Source organism: Mustela lutreola, chromosome 5 (genome assembly GCF_030435805.1).
Source record: "Mustela lutreola isolate mMusLut2 chromosome 5, mMusLut2.pri, whole genome shotgun sequence".
NCBI classification, from domain to species: Eukaryota; Metazoa; Chordata; class Mammalia; order Carnivora; family Mustelidae; genus Mustela; species Mustela lutreola.
Window position 1 is genome coordinate 11,772,667 of NC_081294.1, and position 27,801 is coordinate 11,800,467.

Sequence of the window (27,801 nt, forward strand, 5' to 3'; positions counted from 1 at the left end):
ATCCTTCGCTCGTCCAGCGTTTTCCCTCCCTCTCACGTCCCGGGCGGGCCCCAGCATCCAGGGACAGCCAGACGCGCGGGGAACTCCAGCGAGGACCAGCTGTGTGGAGCATGCGCAGTGCCCGCACCACGCAGGCGCCGTATTGGCCCGCGGCTCAGTTGGTGCAGCGGCTTGCGCAGGCGCCGCGACGAAGGGCTCCCCGCCCACCCCTAGCGGGCCACGCCCCCTCATCGCGGGTCAGAGGCCGCGGGGCGGGCGGGGGTGACGCGTGCGGAAGCGTCCTGCGCGGCCTCGGAAGCCGGCGGGCTGTAGAACGGCGGCGGCCGCGGCCGGGCCCCCCAACGGGAGGGGCCCCGGATCGCTCGGAGCGGCGGAACCGCTGTGGCGCCCCGGCCGCCGGCGGTCCCATGAGTCGGGGCACCATGCCCCAGCCCGGAGCGTGGCCGGGCGCGAGCCGTGCTGAGAAGCTGGTGCGGGAGGCGGGGGCCGCGTCTCCGGGCCGCACGAGAGCGGCGGCGCGGGAGGGCGGGAAGGCGGCGGCCGGCGGGCAGCCGCGGTCCGCGGTGCTGTGCCCCGCCGAGCAGTGAGTCGCGGGGCGCGGCGGGGGCGGGCGGGGGCGCGCGGGGGCGCGCGGCTCGTTCCCCTTGGGGAGGCTGGGCGTGGGCTGGCCTGGGCTGGGGGGTAGCCGGCCGAGAGCCCTTCGCACCCTCGGCTCTGGGTAAGGTCGGCGACGGAGTGGAACTCAGACACTCGTGTCCAGTCTTCGTACAGAATGTTTTCCCGCAGGGCCCGGGGGCGCACAGTTCTGGTCGTCCAGTGCCCCTGTTTCTACATCTGCATAGCTCTAAAGTTAAAAGAAAGCTCCAGGAACTTGGGAAACAAACCGGAAAAGCGTACTGTTCTAACTCAGTGAATCTTTCCTCCGACCTGGTTGGGGAAGTAAGGTTGCTTCTGTCACAGCCAAAGGAAAACTGAGCCATGCGACAAGTTGGTTCTCGAAGGGCAAGTCGCCGCTGGATGAGCGCTCCACCTGTTGAACAGACTTTGGTCGGAGCCTGACCCAATTCTCTTTTGCCCATTAACGGCTTAACTAGCTGTCCCCCTCACCCTTTATTTTTAGATAGGAAAGGCAGCGCTGGTTAGATCAGTTGTTTAGTGAATTGTGAGGAAGGCAGCCCAAACCGGAGGCGTGGATATTTTTAGCAAGGATCTGGGAGTGAGGTGCAGGCAGAATATAGACTTGAAGGCGAACTTTTCCTATGCTTTCAGGTTCTAGGCGCATGCAAATGCCTTTGAATTTCAGAATTGATGAAAGCACTCAGATAACCATTCTGACAGCTTAATTGGCTGGCAAGCTGAATTGTAAGGTGTGTTCAAATGTGATCCCCCTGCCCCCTTTGGCCAAGGGGTCCTTGGTGGGCCTGCTGTGCAGCTCGTGTATTATAATGACATTGATGTGCACAGTTCTTGACCATGGCTGTTGACCTTCTCATTTATTGAGCACCTAAGGCCTCTGGAATGGTATTATCCACACTTAGTGTGTTCATGGCTACTGGGAAAGATTTGGAGTAGGCAGTCTCAAACTCCTCTACCTATGCGGGTAACCTAGGTGAGTGAGGCTGGCCAGGTGTGGACCATGGGTTTCTGGAGAGCTGTGTCCATCACTGTTGGGGTCAGAGTCCAGGAGGTTCTACGTTCTGCTTGCTGAATTTTCTGTATTTCAATAATCCAAATGTCCTGAATTTTTAATGAAATATCCTGATTTTTAAAGACTAGCATATGTTTGTTCTTTAACTGAAACCACTGTGCAGGCCCAGGTGGGAGCTGATGTTGGTTTGCTCTTTGGGTTAGAAAACGACCTCAGACTCCACAAAGGGTAAAATAGAATGGGTAGGGCGGGCGAGAGGGGGTGTTTTCTGCTTCTGCCCCTCCGCAGCCGGTGCTGGTTACTAACTGCTGCTGCCTTCCTCTTGCTCTGGTGGCCAGTGATGTAACTCCCTGGTTAGAGACCCTGCCCCTCAGAAGCAGCACCTTAGCCTTGAGTGGAGCATTCTAATGCCCCTTCTAGATGCAGAAACTTTGAATCTAGAACCATGTTTCTAAAAGTATGTATAGTTATTTGGCAAGTTTTTGGATGTGGTTTCCAGAGTCAGAACTTGGGGAAATAGGCCGTGGTGGGAAGGAGCACTCTTCCTCAATGAAAAGGTTTGAGACACACCCCTTAACCGCTGTCAGTAGATTTACAGACTTTGTCTGAAAGGAAACATGGGGGTGGGGAGACCAGCCTAGGTTTGTCATCTTACCCAGGAGGAAACTGAGTGGTGGATTCCAGAGGTCCTTCTTGGCCAGGGAGACAGGGAGTAGGTTTCTGGGCCACGTTCCCTGAAGCTTCAATGGGAACATACCCATCGTTTTCTGGCTTTCTTAGCAAAACCAGGCAGAGGAACATGATTTATGACTCTCCCCTTACCTCATCTAGCTCATTTGAGAACCGGGGTTGGTTGGCATCCCCTGGACAGACCCTAAGGATGGCTCACAAGATGGCTTACGGTCTGATTTGAAGAAGTCTTAGGTCACAGCAGATTTGGCTGACTTTTCTTGGAGCTTCCTCACTGTTTCTGTGAGCACATCTGCTCTGCACTATCCCCTGCTCACCCCGCCCCTGCATTTCAAACTGAGGCTGTGTCTGTTTCTTGCCCTTAGCTAAATAAGTTACCATTCCTGAGGACCAAAATGGTCCTGAGACATGGTCAGTGGCCAGGCTAGACGAGCTCAGGGAACTGAGAAGCATGACTACTTCAAGGCCGGTCTTTGCCTGCCTGATGGTGCAACATGGTTTGAATCTAGGGTCCATAGGCTTGTTGTATGTGGTGGGGAGCATATGTCTGTGAGCCTCTCTGAAATGGAAGGTGAAATTTGATGTGTATTTCTTTTTCTGGGCGGAGGTTCTGATGGGAGCTATGGATTTTCAAAAGGGCTGTGCACAACGAGTTTTTAAACCATTGTTCTTGGATGTTGCTAATACGCCGTTGCGGGAGTGTGTTTTCCCACTCGTCTCACTCCTTAGCTCCTGTGGGGTATGTTTGATGGGGTAACAGCCATTCCCTCATTCTCTTGCCCCTTGTCCAACCGGGCAGTAAAGACTGTTTCAAACCTCATGGTTGAGGATATCTGGGTTGTCCCCAGATACCTCTGGAAGTCACGTGGAATAGCACGAGCCAGTCATGGAAAGTCCACTCGCAGAGGGGGGTGGAATTTTGGCTTGGGTGCCGGTACTTTCCTGCATGGGATGTGTTGTTCACCCATCTCTACAACCGCGAAGTGGTGGAGAAAGGCTGGGTTGAGTGGCCTTTGCTTTTCCTCTACCTTTTTGGGAAGATACATTGGTGTCACAGTGGTTGACACTGTCTCACCAACACTGCCTGGGTGATGGGTCTTCTGCGATAGGCCAAGTTAAGCATGAACTGCAACGTTCGAGTTCAGAAAGCTGAACAAAGCCATACTTAGCTTTTTTAGACAACTAAGGGGAACTTAATGCAAATGTTCATAATGGTGAGAGATTCCAATCTGTCTTCTTAGTTTTGCATATATGTTAGAATTGACTTTTTTCATATTACATGTTGTATCAGAATTTGAAAAATTGGCTCTACAGAAATGTCTTGCTTCACTGAGCTCTGTGTTTTCAGTTGATAGCTTTTGTTCTTGGCAAAGTATAAGTGTCTGTATGTAGTAAGCATTTTAAAATTAAATTTTCAAACATTTTATTGTTATGCAGTTCTTTGAACAGAGCAAGAGAGATTATAATGTGGTCTGCAGAATCATATAATTTATTCAATCACATATATTGCCTTAGTATTAAGATATTTCATCTCTAGCTTAAAAGAAAACCAGAGCTTGAAAATACACACTTTAAAATAGCAGTGTGCTAAACTAAGAATTTTCTAAGTAGAATGTATTGAATTTTGGTTTTAAAATTTAACTCAATTATGTAATTGAGCCTGCCTCACATGCCATGGTCCACAAGAAATCAAGTCATATTTAAGACTTTGGCTTACTTTTCTAGCTATCTCTATGTTTTCTAGAAGGAAACCTTTTGCTGTGGTGATCATTTGAGTCTTTGGGTTTCAGTGGCCTGTTGAGTGCTAAACAGTAGACACTTGCCGTCCCCATCCCAAGTTGACATATAAACACAAAAGTTCACTAAATTTCTGAAGCTGGTCAGTATCAACAATTTTTATCTTACAATGCATATCCTTTTTCTTTTCATTATTTCACTATCTTCCCTTCTCAAAACAAAAAATTCAAACCTCTAGTTTAAATATAATAAATATACAACAAACAAATAATACGCAAATATAAAATATAAATAAATATATCTGTGTAATATATAAATATTTTGTCACTTTCAGCCTTAATATTTTGATACTTAAACAGGTTAAAGCAATAGATTATTGAGTCAACTATTTTCCTAAGTAAAATTATTATTTTTCTTGTTCTCACACACCTCTCTCTCTCTCTCTTTCTCTCCAGCTGGTTGTCCTTATGTGGGATGACTATTTCATTTTGGCTGTTAAATATCTTCTTTTCTGACCATAGTAGTTGAATGTATTGCTTAAACTTAAAATTTGTTCTCTCTCCAAGAAATTACAGCTTTAGTATCATTTTTATGGTAGCCTTTAAAAGCCATATTACAGTTTCCTTAGTGGCCTTTTAAAGTTAGCAAATGTCCTTGGATATTGTCCTTGGTGGCCAGGGAAGTCAGCAAACATTTGTGTACAGGATCTGAATGAAATCTGGTCGTGGTTAAAGTAATTTGAATGCACTCGGGCCTCCCATTCACCCATTTCTGCTTTGCTGCTTTTGTGTATCTTGAATCGGTGCTTTTAATTTCCAATAATCTTCCTTTCTACTCCGTCTTCCCTTTGCATTTAGTTCTCACGTTGATTTCTTTTCGTTCCATTCCTGCTGGCCTTCGTGGGAGTTTGTATGTGTACAAGAGAGGCTTGTTCAGAGAACTTCCTCTGGGCACTGGTGTCGCGCGCGCACTTGGGTTATTTTGCGGACTAACAAGGAAGAGCACAGAGGCGGAGCTAAGTGTGCCTGCGGCGCGGCCACAGAGTTCGCCTGAAGTGGAGTTTTTGACGACACATGGGTTCCTGGTCTCTTACAACTTAAGACCTGGAAGAGGAACCATGTACAGACCTTGTCTGCTCTTCTCACTTTGAAGATGAGAGAAACTAAGGCCAGGATTAGGGAAGTGGCTTGCCCAAAGTCATGCTTCTGATGACGACATCAAGAAAGTGGTTCACTTTGATGCTTGTTTTGTTGGACCAGAATTTCTCTCCTGTTTGATAAAGCCAAGGAGGCGGCCAGAAGGTACAATGAAGTTAGTCAAAGAAGAACTAACATATTTAGTCACTTTTTATTTTAGGCATTTGATGTGTAGTCCCTGTGAATCTGGTTTTGGTTTCTTTTACCTCTGGCGTGACAGCATACATTTTACGTGGAATCTCATGGGGGTCAGAGAACATGGAAAGTACCTTTTCCTAATACGTTCCCTCAGCCCCACAGTATTTCAAAAAAAATGGGCACATCCATACCCATACCATTACCTTTATTTAAAGAGAAAAAAAGGAGTAAGAAATGACCATTGGGAGAATATTTGTTAATACTGTGCACCAGTGGTGTAGTTTGAGAACGGCTAACTTTTGGGAGAGCTCATATTGTACATGTGTCCTTTTTCACAACAGTCTTTTGAGGTGAGTTCTCTCACGGTCCTTTTTGTGGTGGTTAAGTTTAAGTGGTTAAGTTTAGGCTCCGAGAGGTATAGTTACTTCCCTTCCATGGCCACACAGGGCTAATGAGGGCCCGAGCGAGGAGTCGTTAAAAGCTGACCTTGTAACGTCGGGGTCCCTGCTCTAGCTCCGGCACTCTGCAGCCTCGTCACCCAGCCGCGTGTGTCCTGATGTCGTAGGCAGTGAGTCATTCCAGCAGAGGGAGTGGGTTGAGCCAATCACAGCTGTAAAAGCGTAGGCTAGTGTCGGTCAGGTGTTTGGACCGAAGGGGGGTATGTGTAGAGGAATCTTGGAATCCAGGCTAGCTGGTGGGTCAGGTCCACAGATAGACGTCGCTGCTTATTTGAGAGCCAGTAGAGGGTTTGGGTGAGGTGGGGGAAGGGGGGGGGTAGCAGATGGCTCTCAGTATCCCTTCATCTTTCTCTTATTCCTCTCGCCTCTTCTTCCTCTCTCCCCCTGCTGTGCTGAGCCTTGTACCGGGAGCTGGGCTGTCGAGGGAATTGGGAATGGGAATATCTCAGGTCGTTTGCTTAATTCTGTACTTGTTCCTAATCTTACTAACTCCTTCCTGTGTCTCCTGGCGCCTGGAGCCTCTGTCTGGTGTGCAGGGCAGGGCGGGCTGTGCAGCCATGGGGAGCAAGTATAGGGAATTGGGCATCTGATTACACTTAATGTGTACTTTGGCCAGTTTCCTCCTTTTCAGCTCTGGGGGTCTCCTGTACCCTGAAGAATGCTTGGCACTGCCAGTTCCTGAGCCCCTCTAGGGTTTTCTGCAGGTTTACCGTCTTAACTGTCCAGCAGATGTTCCTCCGCTGGCGTGGAGGCTTTCCTGTCCTCGGTCATTTACTGTTTCTTTGTCCCTTTTTGGACTGTTTGGGTCTTGTGGTTTTAGCAAAGATAGGTTTGGTATTTCTGTTTCTCCTCCTTGTCGAGTTGTGGCTTCTCATGAGGGGTAAAGGAGATATCTTTTTTCAGTCCTTGTCTGGCAGCTAGTGGGCTTTTCTATTCTTGTTCACTCACTAGATGGAACTAGAGACTTCAGGAACCTACTGTATAAGTACCAAGTCGATCAGGGTGGCGGCCCTTCATGTATGTGGGAGGGACGTGCTCCACGGAGCGGGGCTGGTTGCTGCAGTGTGGGCCGGTGTCAGGGAGCAGGAAAAGCCTCGGGAGGGTTTTCAGCTTTGGGGACTTAAAATGATGGATGGTCTCCTATCCTTGTTTTTAAAGCAGTGATTGTAAAATTTGCTTGTGACATAATCAAGCACTTGGCCTGCATTTCTGTGTAAATACTTTTATTAGTGTTGTCTCCATTCTTGGAACTTGATAGCATCGCGACGAGGCTTCATTGATAAGACGCATGCTAGGATGCTTACGAATGTAGCTGAGTTCCCGTTCACAGACCTTCCAGTTCAAGTGGCCTCAGAGCCACGCAGCCAGCGGAGTGATGTGAAAGTGTCACATTTAAATTAAGAAGCTCTGAAGTGGAACGATAGAAGCATGAGCGTCCAGGGTTTAAGATCCATATTTTATCAGATCATCATCATGTAATAGGAAAAAAGCTACACTTTTCGTGTCTGATAAATCTTTTAAGCAAGTGCTTGTTGTAACGGGAGGGAAATGTCAGTGCAACACGTTTTTGAAATGTCTGATTTGGTGTGATTTCAGTGAGGAGGACATGTATCGTGACGCGGAAGAAATAGAAAAGGAGAAAGAATTACTTACACATGAAAAAGGGTTATCAGGTATGTTTGGAATCATTTTATTCATCCAGTTCTTACTGTTTATAGTAGGAAATGCAGTAGGTCGATATGGCCATTTTCATAAAATGCTGGGATGTGCTTCCTAGGAAGCATTATGCGTGTGGTCTGAGCTGCGTCTGATCACTCATTTTGCTGGGGCCGGTTTGGGGAGTACTGTTTCTCAGGTTTTAAAATCGCAGCGCAGATATTCTCCCTGTGTCGTTTACATCCACATCACGTGTGCCCCTGTGAGGGTTTGTTCGCTCTCTTGACGCCGCCCTCTAGTTCCGTGATTTCCGTCCGTTCTTGGAGGGAGAGTTTGGAGTTGAAATGCACTTTCCATTTCAAGTGGAAGGACTTCTTGGGAAGCTGGCTCTGTGTGTCTTTGCACACAAATGGCCTTGTAAGAAAGAAGGATCCTGGGATCAGTAGTGGGATCTCTCTCGCTTCATGACCTTTTATCTGTGTTTCTGCTCAGTCACACCTGCTCTCGCCCCCCAGCTCCTCGGATCCCGCACCCGTGGGCCCGTTGCTGCGAGGAGGAGGCAGGTCCCCTGGCCGCCTCCACTCAGGCAGGGCCGGCTGGGCTGTCTGAGGAGAAGAGCCCCCTCGCTTCCCTGGCTGACTCGGGCTGAGCCGAGGGGGGATGCTGCGCTTGGGGATCCGCCATAAATGACTCACAAGTGACATTTTCTCTCACTACCTGTGTAACGTACATGTTCCGGTTCGTTCTGAGCACTAGCTTGTGTTTGGTTTACGGTTCACAAAAATATTGTGTGTGTGGAGTTAGGAACATATGATATAAAAGTAGGCTTTTGGGTCATTTTGAGGTTTTTCTCGAGTCGTCCTCACAATGACTTGGCGGAACTCTTGACTGGGGTAGCCCCGTGGACCAGCTTCTCTGTAGTTGTCCCATCAGGAGTTTTCCCGGGCCACCTGTCCCCATCCCCCATGGAACCGCAGAGGATGCTCCGTTTCTGCTGCCACCATCGCACCCCGTTCGTGACGACCTTGGAGTTGCTGTTAGTCATAGCCCTGAGGAGACGGTGCTGTGTGTCCCATTGCAGGGACCTCTTGCTTTCTCTGTCACTCTGCAGGTGCTCTGCTGTGGTTCACCCTGTCCTCGGGGGAAGCCCTCCCTCTGCAGGTGTGTCAGCGGCTGGGGGAGCTGTGTCATTTCCAGCTTTTGCCCGAGGTTGCACCTCAGTCCTTCTGGGGTCATTGCCCTTCCTGAAACAAGGTCCTTCCTGAAATAAGTGCTTCTGCAAGGAAGGGTCTGTTCGTGGGAAGCCCTGTTTGCTTGCAAATTGAGTCTCAGCTTGCTTTTTAAGAACTCCGGATGAGCAGGTTAATCTTTCCGAAGATAAGGCAGTTGACAGTTCTGCAGTCAGACTGATCCTTCGTAGATAATGTGTCCGTTTTTTCTGTCTTCTCTTTGTCTTCAGTATTCTGCGGTTTCTTTCTGATGTCTGTTGAGTGTGGACTTTTAAAAGCCTACTGCTTGAGGTCTTCTTTTGGAATCCCTCCATGCCTAGTTTTCATTAGTTTGGGAGAATTCGCACCATTATCTTCTTTTCTTATTCTCCCTACTTACTCGTTTCAGAACTCTGAGTAGATGTTTGCTTGCCTGCTTCAGTCATCTGAGGCTCTTCATGACATGCCCTTTCATAGCTACATATTTTTAAATTATTTATTAGGGGCGCATGCATGGCTCAGTGGGTTGAGCCTCTGCCTTTGCCTCGGGTCGTGATCTCAGGGTCCTGGGATCGAGCCCCGCATCTGGATCTCTGCTTGGCGGGGAGCCTGCTTCCTCCTCTCTGCCAGCCTCTCTGCCTGCTTGTGTTCTCTTTTTCTTTGTCAAATAAATAAATGAAATCTTTTTAAAAATTATATATTTATTTGACAGAGAGAGACACACACAGTGAGGGAGGGAACACAGGCAGGGGGAGTGGGAGAGGGAAAAGCAGGCTCCCCACCAAGCAGGGAACCCAGTGCAGGGCTTGACCCCCCCAACCCTGGGATCATGACCTGAGCCGAAGGCAGATGCTTAAGGACTGAGCCACCCAGGCGCCCCTATAGATATTTTTATTGTGTAGCCTCTGTTCCATTCTGGGTAGTTTCTTCAGATCTCTTCTCTCTTTTTTTTTCATTTTTGGAGATGTTCTGGGGGCGCCTGGCTGGCCCAGTCAGTGGAGCTTGTGGCTCTTGATCTCAGGGTCATAGGTTTGAGTCCCACATTGGGTGCAGAGATTACGTAAAGTCTTAAAAAAAGACAAAAAAAGAAAAGAGATAGAGAAGTGCTATTTTCTCCAGATTTGCCTGGCTCTGTTTTTGATAGTTTTTTGCCCTTTGCTCATGTTTCTTGCGCCTTTTGTTTCGTTAAGTATTTAAGACCTACTCTTTTGGGTCTCATAATTTCATTCGCAGAAAATCTTGGCGGGTCTAATTATGCTGGTTGCTGTTTTTGCTTACTTTTTGTTTTTCAAAGTTTGAATTGAAAGCTCAGCTTTTGCGTATCTGCGGAGGGCTTGTGCAGTTTGGCCTGAGTGGGAGGCTTCGGCCTTATTCCTGTTGGGCACCCACCGTGTCACCTTCCCTGGGCCACATTATGTCAGTTTCTAAAATCGAGTTTCCAGGGTCTTGGAGCTCGTCTGAATTCCTGTCCTGACCCTGTATGAGAGCCAGCCTGTGGTTATGAATTCTCAGGGAGACTTCCTCTTTCCCAAGCCAGAGCCCAGGCCAAGGCCGAAAGTTTTCTTATGCTCTCTGTTAGTAAAAAAAAACAAAAACAAACAAACAAACAAACAAAAAACAACAAACACTCTTCGCTAACAAAGATGTCCCAGGGTTGGCGAAACTATGGCTGCCTGGCCAAATTTGATGTGCGACCTGGTTTTAAAATAAAGTTTTATTGGAGCTTCTTTTTTACCTATTGTCTGTGGAGCTTTCACACATGGTAAAGTTGACTAGTTGTGACAGAAACCTTATGGCCCTCAGAGTCTGTGTTATTTACTCTCTGGCCCATTACAGGAAAAGTAGATTCTTGCCCTGGTCCACCCTTTAACCCTGAGTTCTGGCTTTCTGAAGTTCAGTTTTTTAAGTTCCCATCTTTCCAGGTTCTGAATCCTTGTCTTTGTCACCATACAGTGATTAAGGACCAGACCTCCTGGTTATTTGAGCTCCTGATTACCCCTCTGGTTTTTAGCTTCTCCTTTGGGTTTGTTTTGTTTTTGACATTTTTAATGTTCTTTCTTAGAAATAGTAACAGTCTGCGTAGTTTGCATTTAAACGGACGGTCGTATACTGTAACTGTCCTGTAGTCTAAGACGTTGTAGGTCGGGACTGCCTGCCCTTTGCCTCCATCTTCTATCCTGCAGGAGGGCATGCAGGGGCTGTCGGAGCCCTTCTCCCCAAGAACAGCAGCGGGGCGGCATTTGAAGTATCATTTTGGTGGCCGCAGCTGTGTGGGCGTGCCGTTTCGCACTCCACTGCCGCCCGCAGGCCCCTCGTTCAGCAGGGCTTACGGCTTGTGGCTTGGCCTCCTAACCCGGTGAGGTCCCCTGCCTGCTCCTCTCAGTTTTGAGGCGGTGGAGCTGCCCACCGCGCCCGCGGGCCAGGGCTTACCTTCGTGGGGGCAGGAATGAGGACCGCAGGCCAGGGAGCCGGGAGGCTGCACTTCGAGCTCGTGAGGTCCTTCTTGGGCTGCAAACGTGCTCTCTGTTCAGGCTCGTAATGCCTCCTGGTGGAAACATGGTCCCAGTGATGACCTCAGTTCTGGATATTTGCTCTTCCCCCTACTTTGTGGGGAGGTGAGTGAGAAGACACATGCAGGGAATTCTTCCTTCCGCTGAGTAGACCCTAAAAAAAATGTTTCTTAAATCTAAACACTGATGGGTCTGTATTTAGGATCGGCTGTGTGGCTCTAGTATTTGTGGTCTCTGCATAGTGTGCTTCAAGGGTGTGTGTCCCTTGTACGCCAGTCCTAACTTCCGCCGCAGAATTGTCTGTAACCTGCGAGGAGGACTTCATGCTCCTCACTCCGTCACACCCTGGCCTGTCGGTGCCCGTGCTCTTTCCTTCTTCAGTCGCTTCCCAGTCTGTCCAGGACAGGATCTGGGTCTTCACTGCCTTGGTAACCCTGGTTTCTAGCTCAGTGCCTGGCGCATGGTAGACATTCAGTAAGTATGTGTCGTTAATTTACGTCTTTCCTCAGGAGTAAGTACATTGTAAGGTACTTCTGTCTTTGTATCTTAATTTCCTTGCTAACATTTACTTCTTCAGTAGTTTAAAAAGGAAGTCAAGCTATGCCTGAGAATTACTTCACTTTTTTCCTAAAACACACATACCCGTGAGCGTGCGTGCACGTATACCACGAAGTCAACCCCCAAACCTTGTATGCTAAACAAAGAGAATCTAAAGCCCATTTATTTTATTACGTGATTTTTCTGATTGCAACTTGGATTTTAAACATCTTACAAGAGTCAAGTGAAGTCTGTAGCTCAGCTAACATTTAGAGAGCTTCATTAGTTTCTGGCTTATTAATAGTTTGTAGCCTTTTGGGATGGGGGCAGAGTATAAATAAATAAATACACATTTTTTAGTAGGTCTTATCTCTTTGTATAATGGATATAAAAAAACTAAGTAACAATCATTAGGTGTATTTTTTCATAGCTCAGACTCCTGCACGGTGGGTTTGAGTGGAATGATACGCACATCGTGTCAGTGAAGCTCCGAGCACTGAGGACACAGCTGAGATACAGAATAAACCCTTGGCCTCAGAGGAACTCGTGCTTTGCTGTGTTTGTGGATGTGGGTGGGAGTGGGAGTTTAGGGAGAAGTGGAGAAAAAGAAACATGTTAGGTGTTGATCAGTGCGTAGAAGAAAAACAAAACCGTGTAAGGGGACCAGAGTGAAAGTGTGTATGTGTGACATGATATATGGGTTTTGGGTGACGTTAGAGTGGAGACCTGTAGGGAGTGCCGGAGTCCGGCAGTATGTGGGAGAGGTCCAGGGGAGGCCACAGGTCGGGCCGGAGCAGTCAGTGTGAGGAACGGCAGGAGCCGAGGCCAGAGAGGCAGTGGCAGGGGGCACGCAGGACAGGAGGCCCCTGTAGGAAGTGAGGACATCGCTGCCAGTCCCCGGAGAGGCTCTGGAGCTCTCAGAACCCACGAGTGGTGGCAGTTGTCTGAAGTTTTAAACGCATCGCTCTGGCTGCCGTGTGGAGAAGGTGTGGTGACCCGGGAGACCCACTGGAAGAGCTCCGGGGAGTGAGGGGATGGTGGTGGGTAGTGGCGGGATTCTGGAGCGTTTTGGAATGAAGGTAGAAGGAGAGTAAGCTGAGTAAAGCAGTGCTGCTATTCTGATGGTGCTCTGTTCGTTGCTCACCCAACCCCCTTTTGATTCTTCTGCAGAGGCCAGGTTAAGTGTAGCTCCTGAAATGGACATCATGGACTACTGCAAAAAAGAGTGGCGGGGAAATACACAAAAAGCCATGTGTATGAAGAAGGTATGATGTCTAGATACACAAAGTTTCAAGTTTTAAAGTAGTCTGCATAAGTGATTACGTAATATGTCCTTTTATATTTTTAGATGTGGTTACAACAACTGTTCTTAGACTAGGTAAATATTGGTGTTCTAATTCTAGAGATGAGGAAACGGACTCCAAAGGTAAGGAGCTTGTTTCGAGTCACAGTGTTAATATAGGGCCAGCTTTAGCTGTTCAGTAACTCCTTTTCTTTGAAAAATACGATGCTGTGCTGTTCACCGTTGGGCCAGTCATTGGTTGTCCTCTTGGGGTCATTTGGGAATCTCCTTCTGGCCTTTTGTGTTAAAAGCATTAGGGATGGGACCAGCAGATGCCAACCGAACTGCTGTCCCTACCTGGGTCTGGTCTCCTGCCCTCCTGTCCGAGGGGCCTGGGCTCTCCCACACTCCCTGTGCAGAGGGATCTGAAACTACTTCCTTTGTTTAAGGTGTCCCTAGAGCTGCCCCTCCCGGTCCCATCACGTGATTGATGACTCTTAGGGAGGGACTCCCGTGAGGTGGTCCCGCTGTGGCTGGGCTGGCCATTGTTCAGCCGGGCCCCCTCCCGCTACACGCTGGTCGAGCCCACCACCCTCTTGGTTCTGCCCTCGACGGACCCTGAAGCCAACATTCCTTAGTGAGTGGAACGATGTGAAATTGCTACTCTCTGACCGTTTCTGAACTACAAAAACGGCAGTTTCGACCTAAAACATCCACCACCTCTTAGAACCTCTGCGTTTATCCTTTGCTCATTTTTCTCTTGGGACTATTTACATTATGAATTTAAATGTACTTCTTTTATATTAGAGACACTGACCTGTCATGTTTGATAGGAATATCTGTTTTGTTGTTTACATCTATATTGTTCAGGATTTAAAATATTTAAATATTTGTATATATCTGTGCTTTTCCTCAGAGCTGTTTTTATTGAAAACAGTATGCCCCTTTCACATGTCCTGCAGCGCTCCCGCCTGCCCTGAACTTGGCCGGCCTTCTGAACATAGTGGCTGCTGCAGTCTGAGAGCCCGTGCTAGCTTTGCTCCCTGCTGGGTCTGAGCTGTGGGCTGGCTGTGTCTCGGGCACTTGGTAGGGAGCTCAGTCATGAAGTGCCTGGGACAATGATTGTTGACACTTGTGAGGCTGCCTGCTGAATGCGTAAATTCTGGCCACTTACAGGTTTTCCAGACTTGAGTCCTGTATCAAACTAGATAACCAGGTGGCTGGATACCTAACATATGTTTTCTCATCTTTTCCAGAAATGCTTTCCCTGACTTCCAGTTTTATTTTATGATCTCAGCCTCTTTAAAGGATCTAACAGTTGGCACCTCAGGGTCCATAACTCGAAAGTATCTCTGAAGTTATCCACATCGTCCATATTTTGGAACTCACGCTAAAACCCTTTCTCTGTGATTTTAGTTTGAGGGAACGGTTTGGCCATGTCGTCGGACTCTTCCAGTGACCAAATAATCAAAGGCACATCATTGGACCAGGGTCACTTTGGGACCCATGGTAGTAATGAGAGCATCTCAGGGGCCTCAGTTTGGATCTCAAGTTCTTTTTTTGTCCCTACTTGTCTTACAGTTAATTTTGTTTTGGATATTCTTTTGGAAGTAAGTTTGTATAAACCCAGATTTAATTTTTGAAGTTTGAAATAGCACGAGTGAGTTATGCATTTGGAAAATGCAGTTCCGGTTGGGTCAGCCGTCGCCAGTATTCCCAGGGTGACCAGGAGTTCGCCCAAGGGAAAAGGTGTGTCACTGGCCTTAGTATGTTGTAGCGATTGGAGCGTTGAATGAAAGCTCGACTCACACCCACTGAGGTCATCCTATGACTCGAACCTCGAGAACAGCTAATAACGAGGGCCCAGTGCTTGCGCAGAGTCTGCATGGCGCCCACCCCCCGACGAGGGCCATGCTCCTTCCTTTGTGTAAGTGCAGGGTAGAAAGCAGAGTCTCAGGTGACGGTCACGGCGGAGCAGGAGGAGCAGAAGGGCCCTCAGAACGAGGCTAGTGCAGTGCAGAAGGCAGCAGGTTGATCTGATGCGCCAGCATAATCCCGCCAGAGAAATCCGGTTGTCCCGTGCCTGTGGCCCATTGTATGGTGGCTGTTTTCAGAGGATGCTTCACAGCGGTTCGTTTGGATGAGTCACTCAACATTTTCATGTCCTCGTTTTGCTTCCAGACCAAATGACACTTAAAATCCACTTTGTAAAGAGTCTCATAGAATTATCCAGACATCTCCTAGCATGTGGACTGTTTTTGCTATACCGTGGAAACTTGGGATTTTTACAAAAAATTTTTAAAATACAGAGATATAAACTTAGTACTTCTCTCTGTTCTTTCCTGTCTCTTCATTAGAGTTAGGGTCACTTTTAATGCAGATTAACCCCCTCAGGATGTTGGTTATCAGTAAGTGAGTATTATAGCAGTTGTTTAGAGAGGGACTTGTAACTCCTAACCTCGGGGTTGGCTAGTGTTTTCATAATATTTGATATATTTTATTAAATGGTAATTTGTAATTATTGGTCTTAATGATTATTAATGTTTATTAATCTTGATTATTAATAATCATTAACAAATGATATATTTATGTGTTCCTGTGTATTGTATCTGTTACATATGCTGATGTTTTATACAGTATTAACATTTGGTAATTTCTTTAGACTAGTAAAGACAGGAGTTAGAATGGCTTATGTGAGGGACTCAGCCAGCCTTGTTTTCATCCTTCCGGTGATCAGAGGCATGTATTTTCCCATAGGAATAAAGCTTTCTGTACGGTCTGAAGTCAGTAATGACCATTTTGAATTCTTTGATGCTTTTACCCAGGGCTATGAGGAAGTGTCTCAGAAGTTCACCTCCATCAGACGCGTCCGCGGGGATAATTACTGCGCGCTGAGGGCCACGCTGTTCCAGGCGATGAGCCAGCCAGCGGCACTGCCCCCCTGGCTGCAGGACCCGGAGCTCACGCTGGTACGCTGCTGCCGCAGGTTTGAGTCCACCGTGTTTCCGATCGTTTTTGTGAGAAAGCTCCCTTCTCAGCCCAGGCCGGGTGCCGGTACTGTCCGCACTGTGACGTCAGCATGCGGCTTGATTCGGTTTTGGGTGGCAGAGATGATTTTCCATAATAAAGTGACCAAGAATGATTGCAATGTACCAGAAGAGAAACGTGGTAAAATGTATTTGAACGGTTCTGCCGAATTCGAGAGCTGGTGTTTGTGGTCTGTAAAAAGCACTTCGGGGTTGTTTGGCTTCAGTGTTGCTGTCTGCAGTAAGTGCGCTGTACGCTGTTCATCTGAGAGTCTTGGCGGGGTTATAGAATGCACATTCTGTGGTTTCCGCTCCAGTTCAAGAAATGGGCACTTTCTGCTTTGTGCTAAGAGGATCAGTGTAGGGGGTGGCGCGTGTCACCCCGGGAGGGGCTTCCTGGGAGGTCAGGGTCATGGGATGTGTCCTGTGCCTGGCCTTAGTTTTAAATCGGCAGTGTGGTAGTGGCGCCCTAGGGTGTCGTGTCAGTGTGACTTGTGTCTATGACCTGTGTCAGATGAAGTCACGTGATAGGTTGGCTGATAGAATATCTCAGAGCGTCTGGTGGGCAGAACTGATCGTAAGACGTTCATCGGAAGAAAATTGGAAGCGCCGTGCTTAAACACATGCGCGCACGCGCGCACACACACACACACACACACACACAAACACACCCACACACCATAGACATTAACAAAACCCAAGAGTCCTCACAGTGGGAGATCTGCCTTAATGGCAGCTTACAGAGGTCATCAGGATGAACTGATTGGCGGCTCACAGAGGCCAGCAGGGTGGATGGATGGCATGCTCAGTCCGAGCCCACATGGCGTGTGGCTGGCAGTGAAAATGAAGCCTTGTCTTGAACACGTCTGAACCACAGGCAGTGACTGTCCCATCTTGAACTGCGCTGGTTAGACCCCAGCTTGAGGGTTTGTGCCCGTGTCCTCAGTACAGATGGGAGTGTGGCCGACATGATTCCTCTTGTTCGGGAACTGTTGAAGGATCCGGGGTATTTGCCTGGAATCAAGATGCTTTTAGAGGAAGCTGGTTGTCCTCTAAGCCTGAGATTAGGTACACGAGAGGTCACATGGCCTGAAGGGCACAGGCCGTGGAGGCCTTTGCACTCTTATTCTCGTTCTGGCCCTTCTGCCGGTCTTCCCTCGGAAAGCCCAGCTCTGACAGGGGCCTGAGCATGTGCGTGATGGGACAGCGGGACTGGCAGAACCAGGCGTGCAGACGGAGGCGGGGGTGTGGCTAATGGAGGCCACGGTGTGCCCCTTGGTGGCAGGGCACCTGGACCACCTGGCCTCCGGAGTGGGATCTCCCCATCTCCAGTACTCCTTGTGTGACTGTGATAAGTAACCTCTTTACTATAAAGTATATATTTGGTAACATACTTGCTTAAGACAGGCAAATCAAGGGATACTTTATTGCTGCCAAACAAGACAGTCCTACAGGAATCGGGGGATGAAAGTCATTTCTTACTCATTTTCCTGATACATCAGAGTAAGATGTGTCCCGTCATAGTAAGTAAAACCCTGCGCTCCCTTCAAGCCCGTGCTACATTTTTTGTGTTAAAGATGGCATAGGCTTGCCATGGTAAACACTTGGGGCAGAGCCAGTGACAGTGGGTCTGTCCGCATTTACCCTGATCCTTGATCCTTCCAAAATGCCCGGGGCCTCCTCTGACCACTACCCCATGCCTGGCGACAGTCTTCTGTCCTGGTCGGTTGAGAGCACAAGCACCTTTTGTTATTGTGTGTCCATGGGGCTTCTAGAAGTGTGGGAATGCTGACCGCTTCCAGGGACACAGAAAAGTAGCTCTCAGCAGGCAGCTTGAAGGGAATCTAGTTTTGCACTATTAGGGCCTCCTGAATGGCACTGGCTCTACATTAACCCATCTCGTCTGCTTTTGGGGTCAGAGAGGTCCTGGGGCACCTAAATTTGTGGGTGAGTCTGGACTGAGAACCAGCGTCGGCCGGTGGCCTGTAGGCCGTGCACTTCTGGGCATCTCTTGACCTCATGGAGAATTTGGGCAAGCCCACAGAAGCCCTGCTTTGTCACTAAGGCACAGGCGCCCTTTAGCTGGCTGATATGCTTCTGTTTGCAGATCAGAATATGTTCTCTGTAGCATTTTGCCATTTTCCCTCTCTTCCAGAATGTCCTTGGTTTCAGAACATTAAAGGGAAAGAGGAAAGCTAGACTAAGAGAACTTCCCCTTAATCTGAGCTCAGTGAAAGAGACCCTTTTCCTGCCCACACTCGTCTCCTCTGGCCCGGCTTCGTCCGCATCCTGGGAGGTGGAGCTTTGCCCTCGCTGCCCCTCTCGTCCTGCCCTGCTTGGGTTCCCTTGTCCGGGTCCCAGTCTCCGCATTTAACTGCACTTGATCTTCTGACCCTGACGCCAGCATTGGAGGTGGCTTGGTCTGACTGTTCTTAAACTTGAGGGCAGTGCCTTGGTCCCTGAGAGGGAGTGTCAGTCAGGGCAGGGATCCTTTGGTTTCCAGGTTTACCAGGTTATAGAGCGTCTCGATGAGCAGGCGATACCTGGGACAGTGTTTGTTTACTGGAGCTCTTTGTTTGTGAGTTATTTTGGGGGACACCTCTCTGTTACCCCACAGTCCTTTTAATCATGGTCAGGATGTCAAGAGTTAAAGACAGCTTCCTGGAGAAAGCAGTTGGTTTTATAGTATAGGCACAAATGAAATTCCATCGAAGCTAATTACCAACCTTATTTTTGAAATATTTCCAATCATGGTTTCTTGTTTAAATCTCGTTACCTGCTTAAATCTCTCTTATTCTGACAAAAGCCCCGTCTCTTTGTGTGTCCTAGAAGAGTGGGTGTGTATGTGTGTTCTGTGTACCGTGACTCTGGAAAGCATTCAAGGTTAGATCTCCTTTTCTATTTTTGAATTAATCATTGCAAATGCATTATTCTTTTCTCAGTATTTCTTTCACACACCTCGTTTTTTGGACTTTCCCCAGGATCTCCACATCTCCCAGAGGCCTACAACCCTGAACTAGGTCATTACGCTGGCAACGGTTTGCCCAGTGTGTGGAAGGAACGAGGTTTCAGGGTTTCGCTGTACGTAGTTAGAACTTGGGGCTCTTCCAAGTGGTGCAGTTGTGTGTTGTGACTGCTGCTGGGGTACGTGCAAGGTCACGTGAGGCTCCAATGGTCTTCCAGGCTTCTCTCTACCCCACTTCTCAGCTGACCATCTGGTATTTCCGCTCCGCACTCTTCTTTGTGCCCAGCTGTGATTTCAGCTTATCGCCACTTGGGGGCATTTTAGGTTCTGGTGATAAATCTGAGAACGCGAATGGAAGGTTCCCTGAAGAACCACCTACCTGTTGCGGAAATGCTGGGCGCTGTGGGCACGGAGCTGGGCTGGTGGTGGGGAGAGCGCAGCCACTCCCGACTTAGTGTAAATCACCGTCACCGCGGGAACTTTCCCGAAGAGCGGGGTATACATCCCTGCATGGTGCTGGCTTTTGCGGAAAACGAGACCACCTTTGTTTCCCAGGATGGCTGCGGGTTGAGAAGGTGGACCTGGAGTCACCCTTTGTGAAGGGGCCTTTGGAGGCTTAGATTCCCTGGGAACTGAGCACAGGAGGCCTCATTTAAAACTATTTTTGACTGTGAGACAAGCCTGCGTTCCACGTAGGATGCTGTAGGAATGAATTCTTCTCTACTGATCGTTTGACTCCGTGGACTTTCTCTTCCTGTCTGAGTGTTTCAGCAGTGAAGGGACGTGCCTGTGCCCAGCCTTATGATGCATTTTCTCCTGACACACCCGGGACTTGGGGGAAGGTGGGTGTCGGAGTTCCCATGCTGTCATCCGTCCTGTTGTGTCCCAGCTTGCCTTGCAGACTCCAGATTCTGTGGATGATTAGGGGAAAACAAAATAAAACATGGTCCAGGAAAAAAAAAAAAAGGAACCGAGAAGGAGTAGCTGAGCTGTCAATTCTTTAATGAGCTGAGCCCCTGCAGCTGTTAACACCTTGTCCCACCCCCCCTTCCCTGCTGTGGTTTTGTCTCACTGTACTGATGAGGCAGTTAAACTAGAGACACATTGTTTTTGTGAATATTGAAGCTTTTGAGGATATGTGGTAATATCGGAAGTTAGGCCATATTTTTCTAATCAGGAAAGAGTCGGGTTTTTACTTGATCCTGGACCATCTGTCCTGCCCGAAGCGCCTTCCTAAGTCGGGCTTTAGGGAGTGGCAGGGAGGCTGTCCGTGACCCCAGTAGCTACCTGGGTGGTTTGTGAAGACGTGTCAGGGGATGCTGCTTTAATGTCCCCCTCGCAAAGTGCTGGTGGAATGTTCTGGGTGTGGTGGGAGCTGAGCAAGGTAGATTGTGCCTCTGTTATCTCAGCCGGAACCACCATGTCTCTCCAGCAGACAAACGTGCGGGAATTAATTCTGGAAACAAAGGTAGGTTTTGTAGGCTTTGTGGTTTTTGTGGGATCCTGTGGTGGATTTCTTGGAACGCTAACACCTCTTTTTCTCTCTGTTTCCTGATAATCCAGTTACCGGAAAAGCTCATAAGCAAATACAACTGGATCAAGCAGTGGAAACTTGGACTGAAATTTGAGGGGAAGAGCGAGGACCTGGTTGATAGAATTAAGGAGTCCCTCACGCTGCTAAGGAAGAAGGTTTGGAATCTGTAGTGTTTTTTCCTCTGGGAAGTGGAAAACTCTTACTCCTGATCGTCCCAGCAGACCACTTCTTAGTCCTCACGGAGTGCATTGCCAAATGTCCATGGCAATTTAAATGAACATAAACCCTTCCTGTGAAGTCTTTGGTAAAATCGAGAAATAACGACACCATTTATCATGTTTAGTGAAACGTTTGACTTTCTTAAAAGGAAACCTTAAATGTGGTCTTTGTTTTAAGTCATACTAACAAGTTCAGGGGTAGTCTGTATTTAGTCTCTATTTCTTAAGAGTATTATCAATGACGTGAATGCGTATTTATAAATTCTTTCCAACTATGTTCATGTTTTAAGTTTCTGTCCCTGTTTACTAGACTTGTTTTCATTTCTGAATGATTGTCAGAAATTTGTCTTCATTTTTTTTTTAAGATTTATTTATTTTAGAGCATGAGTGGAAAGGGCAGAGGGAGAGGGAGAGAGACTCTCAGGCAGACTCCCGCACTGAGTGTAGAGGCCAAGGTGGGGCGTCCTTGATCTCATCCTGAGATCGTGATTAGAGCCGAAACCAAGAGTCGGATGTGTAACCGACTGTGCCACCCACGCATGCCAGTAACTTGTCTTTTGAAAAGTGTCTTGAGGGTTTCTCTGAAACAGAATTATAGGGCACACTGATTCCCAGTGATTTGGTTATTAAAATACTCCATTTCTGGAGTACTCCATGGGTTTTGGAGGTCCTGCTTGGACACTGGCCCATGCGGACTGCTAGGTTGCTTGCCTTAGAAGAGCTTGAAGCTCTCCCACCAGGAACCCAAGCTGAGAGCCTGCTGATTGCTTCAGGCTTTGTAGATGGCGGGGAGCCTGGTAAGGAGGCATCAGCCGGCCTTCAGGAGTCCTTTAGCGCTTACCCCGGGTGTTGATCTGTTTCATCCAGTGCGGTCTGCCCCCCGGTTAGACTTTCAGCTCCATGAGGATCTGTCCTGCTCCTTCCTTTTCACCCGGTGTCGAGCACCAAGCCTGCCCACAATAGGCATTTGGTAAATACATTCTTTAGTGAATGAACTGAGGGCCTTGACCTTCTAGAACCTAGTTCTTATTTACAAACATAAGTGTTTCATGGAAAGTCTAGCATTTAAAAACTTGTGACAGGAGAAGGAAACAGGGATTCTTTGTATTCTCTTTGCCTTTTGGAATGGAACATGGGGTTTACAGGGGCTGGGGACCCCAGGATCTAGGGTAGGTGAGAGCTGAGAGCAGGGCTCTGGCTTTGTGGGTGAACAGGAAGGCTCTTCAACTCAGCCATTGGTGACAGTTTCTTTTTCATCTCTTTTAAGGTCTTGTGAAATTGTAATTTTTGCTGTATTAGCTATGTGTGCTGTAAACAGATCCTTATTTTGGGGAACGGTTTAAGTGTTTCCAATTTGCGGTAACATTAAAATTATTTATTAGTAATCTAAGCCAGCATTACTAGTACTTCCTGTGTGCCAGGCTGTGCGCTAAATGTTTCACATGTTATTTAATTCTCCTAAGATGTTGCCATATTATCCCCATTTTAAAGATGAGGAAACTAAGGTCCCGATGTCTGTTAATGCCCAGCAAAACCCACCAGCTGCTTGGTAGCAAGGCCTTCATTCCATCCTGACCCGTAACTCTAGAGCCATGCTCTTGACTGCTGACTGGGTTTACTTCTGGAAAATAAGAGATGCTCCAGCTTTCAACCACATATAGTAGAGAATCCTGTGGTATAGTCATTACCATTAAAATTCACTGTTGAATTTAGAATTTTAATGGCTTTCTGAGAGGAGCAATAGTTACTGGTTATTCATAAGGACTAGTTCGTGTTGGTATCTCTCGTCTTCATTCACTTTAATTTAAAAGCACATGTATTTATAGAGTTTTCTCGTTCACTTAAAGTGTTCGCCTGTGTTAGCTGTATTCCTAGGACTCTGATTTTTTCTTAAGCAGGAGTCCATAAAAATTTCCTGCGTGGATGTATTCATTTGGAACTCCATGTATATTTTTAGGAAGTTGGAAGGATGAGTTTAGTAACCCTAACGTTCAGCGGCCCGCACAGGCTTCCTTGCTCATCTTCACTTTTGCAGGTTGGCTTGGTGCTTCTAGGTGCTAAGTGCTCCCTCCCGTAAGCCCCTTAAGGGGAGGTATAATTTTAGCTACCCCCCACCAGCTGCACACACAGCCCTCACACATGCACCTTATTCGCTCCTCCGGAAGTTATTTCCGATTGGTCCAGTTTCATTGTCTTGGAAGTTAGGGCAGTTGAAAGCTCCATCCCATGGCATCAGTGCTTCTCCTTAGTGCACTGTACTTTTGTTTCATACTAATGGGGGAGAAGCTGATTAAGGAATTTGTGTGGTCTAAAGAGTACCATTGTTTGAGTTAGAAACTTGAATGTTGTGAGCATGGGTACATGACCCGTGGTCGCCTACTTTTGAAAATAATTTTGTGCTCGTAGTATGAAATATACCAGGGGTTTTTAGAGCAGGCGTTTAATTGTTACCTAACTTTCTTGTTGTAGTGGGCAGGCTTGGCGGAACTGAGAACAGCCGAAGCAAGGCAGATAGCTTGTGATGAACTGTTCACAAACGAGGAAGAGGAATATAGCCTCTATGAAGCTGTAAAATTTCTAATGCTAAACAGAGCCATTGAACTATATGATGATAAAGAGAAGGGAAAGGAAGTACCGTTTTTCTCCGTGCTTCTGTTTGCTCGGGACACATCGAATGATCCTGGACAGCTGCTAAGGAACCATCTAAACCAGGTGGGACACACCGGTGGCCTTGAACAGGTGAGTTGTGCCTTTGAATGTGTTTTAGTCCGAAATGGCAGCTTTAATCATTAAACATTGTATCACAGCTTTTGTAGGTCAAGAATTGGAGCAGCATAGGTGTGTGGTTTTGGCTCAGGGTCTCAGGAGGGAGCAGTCTTACATTGTTCAGGACTGCAGTCACCCGAGGGCTCGACTGGGCTGAAGGATCCACTTCCCACATGGCGCAGCACCCGGCTGCTGGCAGCACCCTCGGGGGTGGTTAGAAGGAGGGTTTAGTTTCTTGACACATGGACCCTTCCATAGCACTGCCTGAGTGTCCTTGGGAAACAATGGCTGGTTCCTCCCAGACAGTGAAGTGATCCAAGAAAAGGGCAAGGAGGAAGCCACAGTGTGCTTTACGATCTCATCTTGGAAGTTACATAGTGTTATATACACCATTAAAAACAAAGTCACTAAATCCATCCCACACTTGAGGGGAGAGAGCATCGGGTCCCACCCACCTTATCAAGTGAGGAGGCAGAAGAATTGTGGGTCCATTTTGTAACCACCACGTTGATTTCAGCCTGGACTTGCTTCCGCAGGATGCTGGATGAGATCAGCACCTTGCACCTGGCAGGCTACAAATAAATGCAGCAAAGGGTCTTATTATTTAATCATGGCAGCCAGAGCTGTATTAGATAGTGTCCTTAAAAATAGAATTGGAGTCACCTTGGCCAGTAGAGACCAGCCTGCTCTGGGATCTTTTACACATATGCTAAGTTTGGAGTTCTGCACACAGACCCAGACCCAGTGTGCTCCTGTCCCCTGACACCACACCCACCCTGTCCTGTCTTTGGTGTGTGCGCCCTGTGTCATCTCAAAAAGCTTAAGTCTTTGTTAGTGGAGTAGCCAGCTACAAAAGTAGCATTTAAGGCTGTCCATCCAAAGCGCAGCCTCTGTGATATGTAGCAAAGGGGAAAGGCTCATGGTCACGGCCCGGTCAGGCAGGACTGAAATTGAAGAGGACCGCTTCAGACAGTATCTGCGCTCAGAGAGCATAGGCTCCTTCTGTCTCCGGAACGGCAGCCCTTCCCTTCTGTACAGAGCCTGGGGCACGGTGGTTTGCGTGTTGGACTGAAGTTTGTTCTTGAAGAGTCCTCACAAAATCTGTAATGGCGAGTCCCATTTTTAAAACATAACAGCTGTATCGGGATATACTTTACATACCAAACAGATGATCCTTTTGAAGTGTGCAGCCAAGCGGTTTTTAGTGTGTTTATAGAGTTTTGCAACCATCGCTGTAATCTAATTTTAAACTGTTTTATCACCCTAAAAAAAACCCCTATACCAGTTGGTACTAATTCAGCCTCTCCTAGCTTTAGGCAGCCACTAGTCTACTTTCTGTTTCTGTAGATTTGCCTATCCTGGAAATTTTGTAAAAGTGGAATCGTATAATATGTGGTCTTTTGTGGCTCGCTTCTTTCCCCTGGCTTCATGTTCTCAAGACTCGTCCATTTTGCAGCACATGTCCCGAACAGTATTCCAGCGAGTGGACAGACTGCAGTCCATCAGCTGACAGACGTTTGGGGTCTTTCTGCTTTCTAGCTACTATGAGTAATCCTGTTGTGTGGACGCATGTTTTCATTTCTCTTGGCTAGATACCTGGGATATACTTCTTTTGTTCTATAGTTGAAGTTCATGTAACATAAAATTAACCATTTTATTGATTTTATTTTTTTTAAAAGATTTTATTTACTTGACAGAGATTACAAGTAGGCAGAGAGGCAGGCAGAGAGAGAGGGGGAGGCAGGCTCCCTGCTGAGCCCCATACAGGGCTCGATCCCAGGACCCTGAGATTGTGACCTGAGCCAAAGGCAGAGGCTTAACCCACCGAGCCACCCAGGCACCCAAAATTAATTATTTTGAAGTATATAACTCAGTGGCTCTTAGTACGTATATCAAGTTCCAAAATATTTTTGTCACCCCAAAAGAAAACGTGGTACCTGTTAAGTAGTTATGCCTCATTATTATCTGTTTGATGATAACTGTTGTAGTGGGAGTGAAGGGGAGTCCGTCTCCCTGTGGTTTTGGTGGGCGACCGTCTGAGGACTCTTCATGTGCTCATTGTCTACTCGCATATCCTCTTTGGATTAATGTCTTTTCTGTTCAGATCCTTTGCTCAGTTTTCAAACTGGTCATTTTTTAAAAATTGTTGAGTTATAAAAGTTCTTCATATATTCTGGATACAAGTCCCTTAACAGATGTTTAGCCCACTTTTGTCGGTCTGCTTATGTGTGACAAGTGTGTAGAGAAGGCTGGGGGCTGGGCCTGCACAGAGGAGGAGAGATTGCTGGGTGGCCGGGCCTCGAGCTGCCCCAAGCTCGGGGCTGGAGCAGGTGGCGAGCCACACCTGGCTTGGCGGCTTCCCTCCGCACAGCTCTCTGCTCTCTTCCCCAGGTTGAAATGTTCCTCCTCGCCTATGCTGTGCGCCACACCATTCAGGTGTACCGGCTCTCCAAGTACAGCACGGAAGAATTTGTCACCATCTACCCCACCGATCCGCCCCTGGACTGGCCGGTGGTGACGCTGATCGCCGAAGACGACCGGCACTACAACATCCCCGTCAGAGTGTGCGAGGAGACGAGTCTGTGAGGGGCGCGCCTGGGCAGCCTGGCCATGCGGCCGAGGTACACAGGCCACGCTTGGCTTGGGCCTTGGGCCTCCGGGTCTCTTAGAATGGCCTGTGGGAACTCTTGGGCCCTGTGAACCAGGCTGGACAGGGCTGTTCTGAGGACAATTTCTGATAGAATTAACTGAGTGTTTTCCCTCATCTTGGAAGCAATACGTTTCAGGGGCCTTTAGAGCACTTTGTGGGAGGTACAGACTGCGTCTTCTCCATAAAGCAAATCTCTGGTATCAGAGGAGACTCATTTTGCAAAGAAATGTGTTCTTTATGTCTCAGAATCAAACTCTTTTTAATTGTAAACTGGCTCTCCGTTTTTTCTAACATAGTAATTTTTTGTGTTGGTGATAATGGGTGTCTGTAGGCCCTTCCTGTGCACTTGAGCTTACGTGACCTAACTCTGGAGGGCGTCTGTCACCAGGGCAGTCATCACGGCCTCTGATAGTCTTGTTGATCAGTGGTTTGGATTTACATATTAATTAAAGCTATTCTAAACAGATTGTCTTACAGGAGATTAAAAACTGGGTCCAGAAAGGAGTTACTAAAAGGAGAAGGAGCCACACGCAGGAGGGATGCGATGGCACCTGAAACCTCTGACTGAGAACGTGACAGGCGCCTGAGGTCACGGCCGCAGCTGGTCTGGTGCCTCGTGCAGGTGCTGTGCTGTCAGCTGGGGGCACGGCTTGGAGCTGAGCTCCGGCGTCGGGCTGTGGATGATTCTCGGGCTCACAGGTGCGCCACTGGATAGTGAGAAGAGCGCAGCGATCCCCCAGGTCTTTGAGAGGAGGAAGCCAGGGCCCCGGACTCCAGGCCCTCTCATCTGAGCTCAAGGGTGGGGGGAAAGTGGGTCTAGGGCTTCCTGTGCCCTTTCCTCGGGATGTTTTTGAGGGTGCTGCCACTGCCAAGTTCGTGTTCCTGCCCGGGGGTGAGTCATAGCGAAGTGTCTTAGATTTTTCTTGAGTAAGGTGAAGCGGAAGCAAGTAGAAAATTAAGCACACAAGTGGGGCTGAGCGCATCGGTGTGTGATTCGATTTCGGGAGGCCTGAGGGAGGAGGGAGCGTACCTGTTGGTGAGTGATGCCGCCTGGAGGCCTGGTTGCCTGCGGTTACGGCCGGAGTCATCCACGGGGGGCGTAGGCCGTGTCCGTGGTTCCCCGGGACCAGACACATCGCTGCAGTGCTGTGTCAGCAGCTCCTGCCTGGGCTCCGCGTCTGTGAAGGTAGCAGCACCCTGAGGCACTAACCTTTATTTTATAACAGTTACAATCTTGATTTGGTTCAATTTAGTGTAGTTAATAAGCTATCACATGTTTGGGGGGAGTGGCGGGCCTTTTCTGAAGATTTAAGTTTTGCTTTATACTTAAAAATTAAAATTCTTTTGAGAAAACTCAGAGGACATACAAAACTATGCAGACTGTTACATGAGTATTTTCCCGTTACCTCATCCATGACCCCACACTTCGGGAGGTGTTCATTCTTCAGACTGTTTGAACTGGGTTTTGCTCTGAATGTGCTGAGTGCATTGGAGAGGCTCTGTTTTTCACTGTGAAACGTCATGGTGCCTTGAATAAGGAGGTGCCTAGAAGCCAAATTAAAGAAATAGTAATGACTTCTTA

General features: G+C 48.0%; 1 protein-coding gene across 2 annotated transcripts; it reads left to right on the forward strand.

The window, feature by feature from the left end:
- The first annotated feature begins 271 nt into the window (after window positions 1-271).
- On the forward strand, window positions 272-27,801 carry OTULIN (OTU deubiquitinase with linear linkage specificity). Of its 2 annotated transcripts, none has more exons than XM_059173676.1 (7): window positions 272-583; window positions 7,464-7,540; window positions 12,949-13,043; window positions 15,886-16,029; window positions 20,615-20,740; window positions 23,273-23,542; window positions 25,961-27,801. In XM_059173676.1, exons 1-7 carry the CDS (start codon window positions 408-410, stop codon window positions 26,153-26,155), a joined length of 1,083 nt encoding a protein of 360 aa, XP_059029659.1. In that variant the 5' UTR covers window positions 272-407; the 3' UTR covers window positions 26,156-27,801. The 2 variants fall into 2 exon arrangements, with proteins under 2 accessions (XP_059029659.1, XP_059029660.1); XM_059173677.1 differs by having other exon boundaries at window positions 275-470.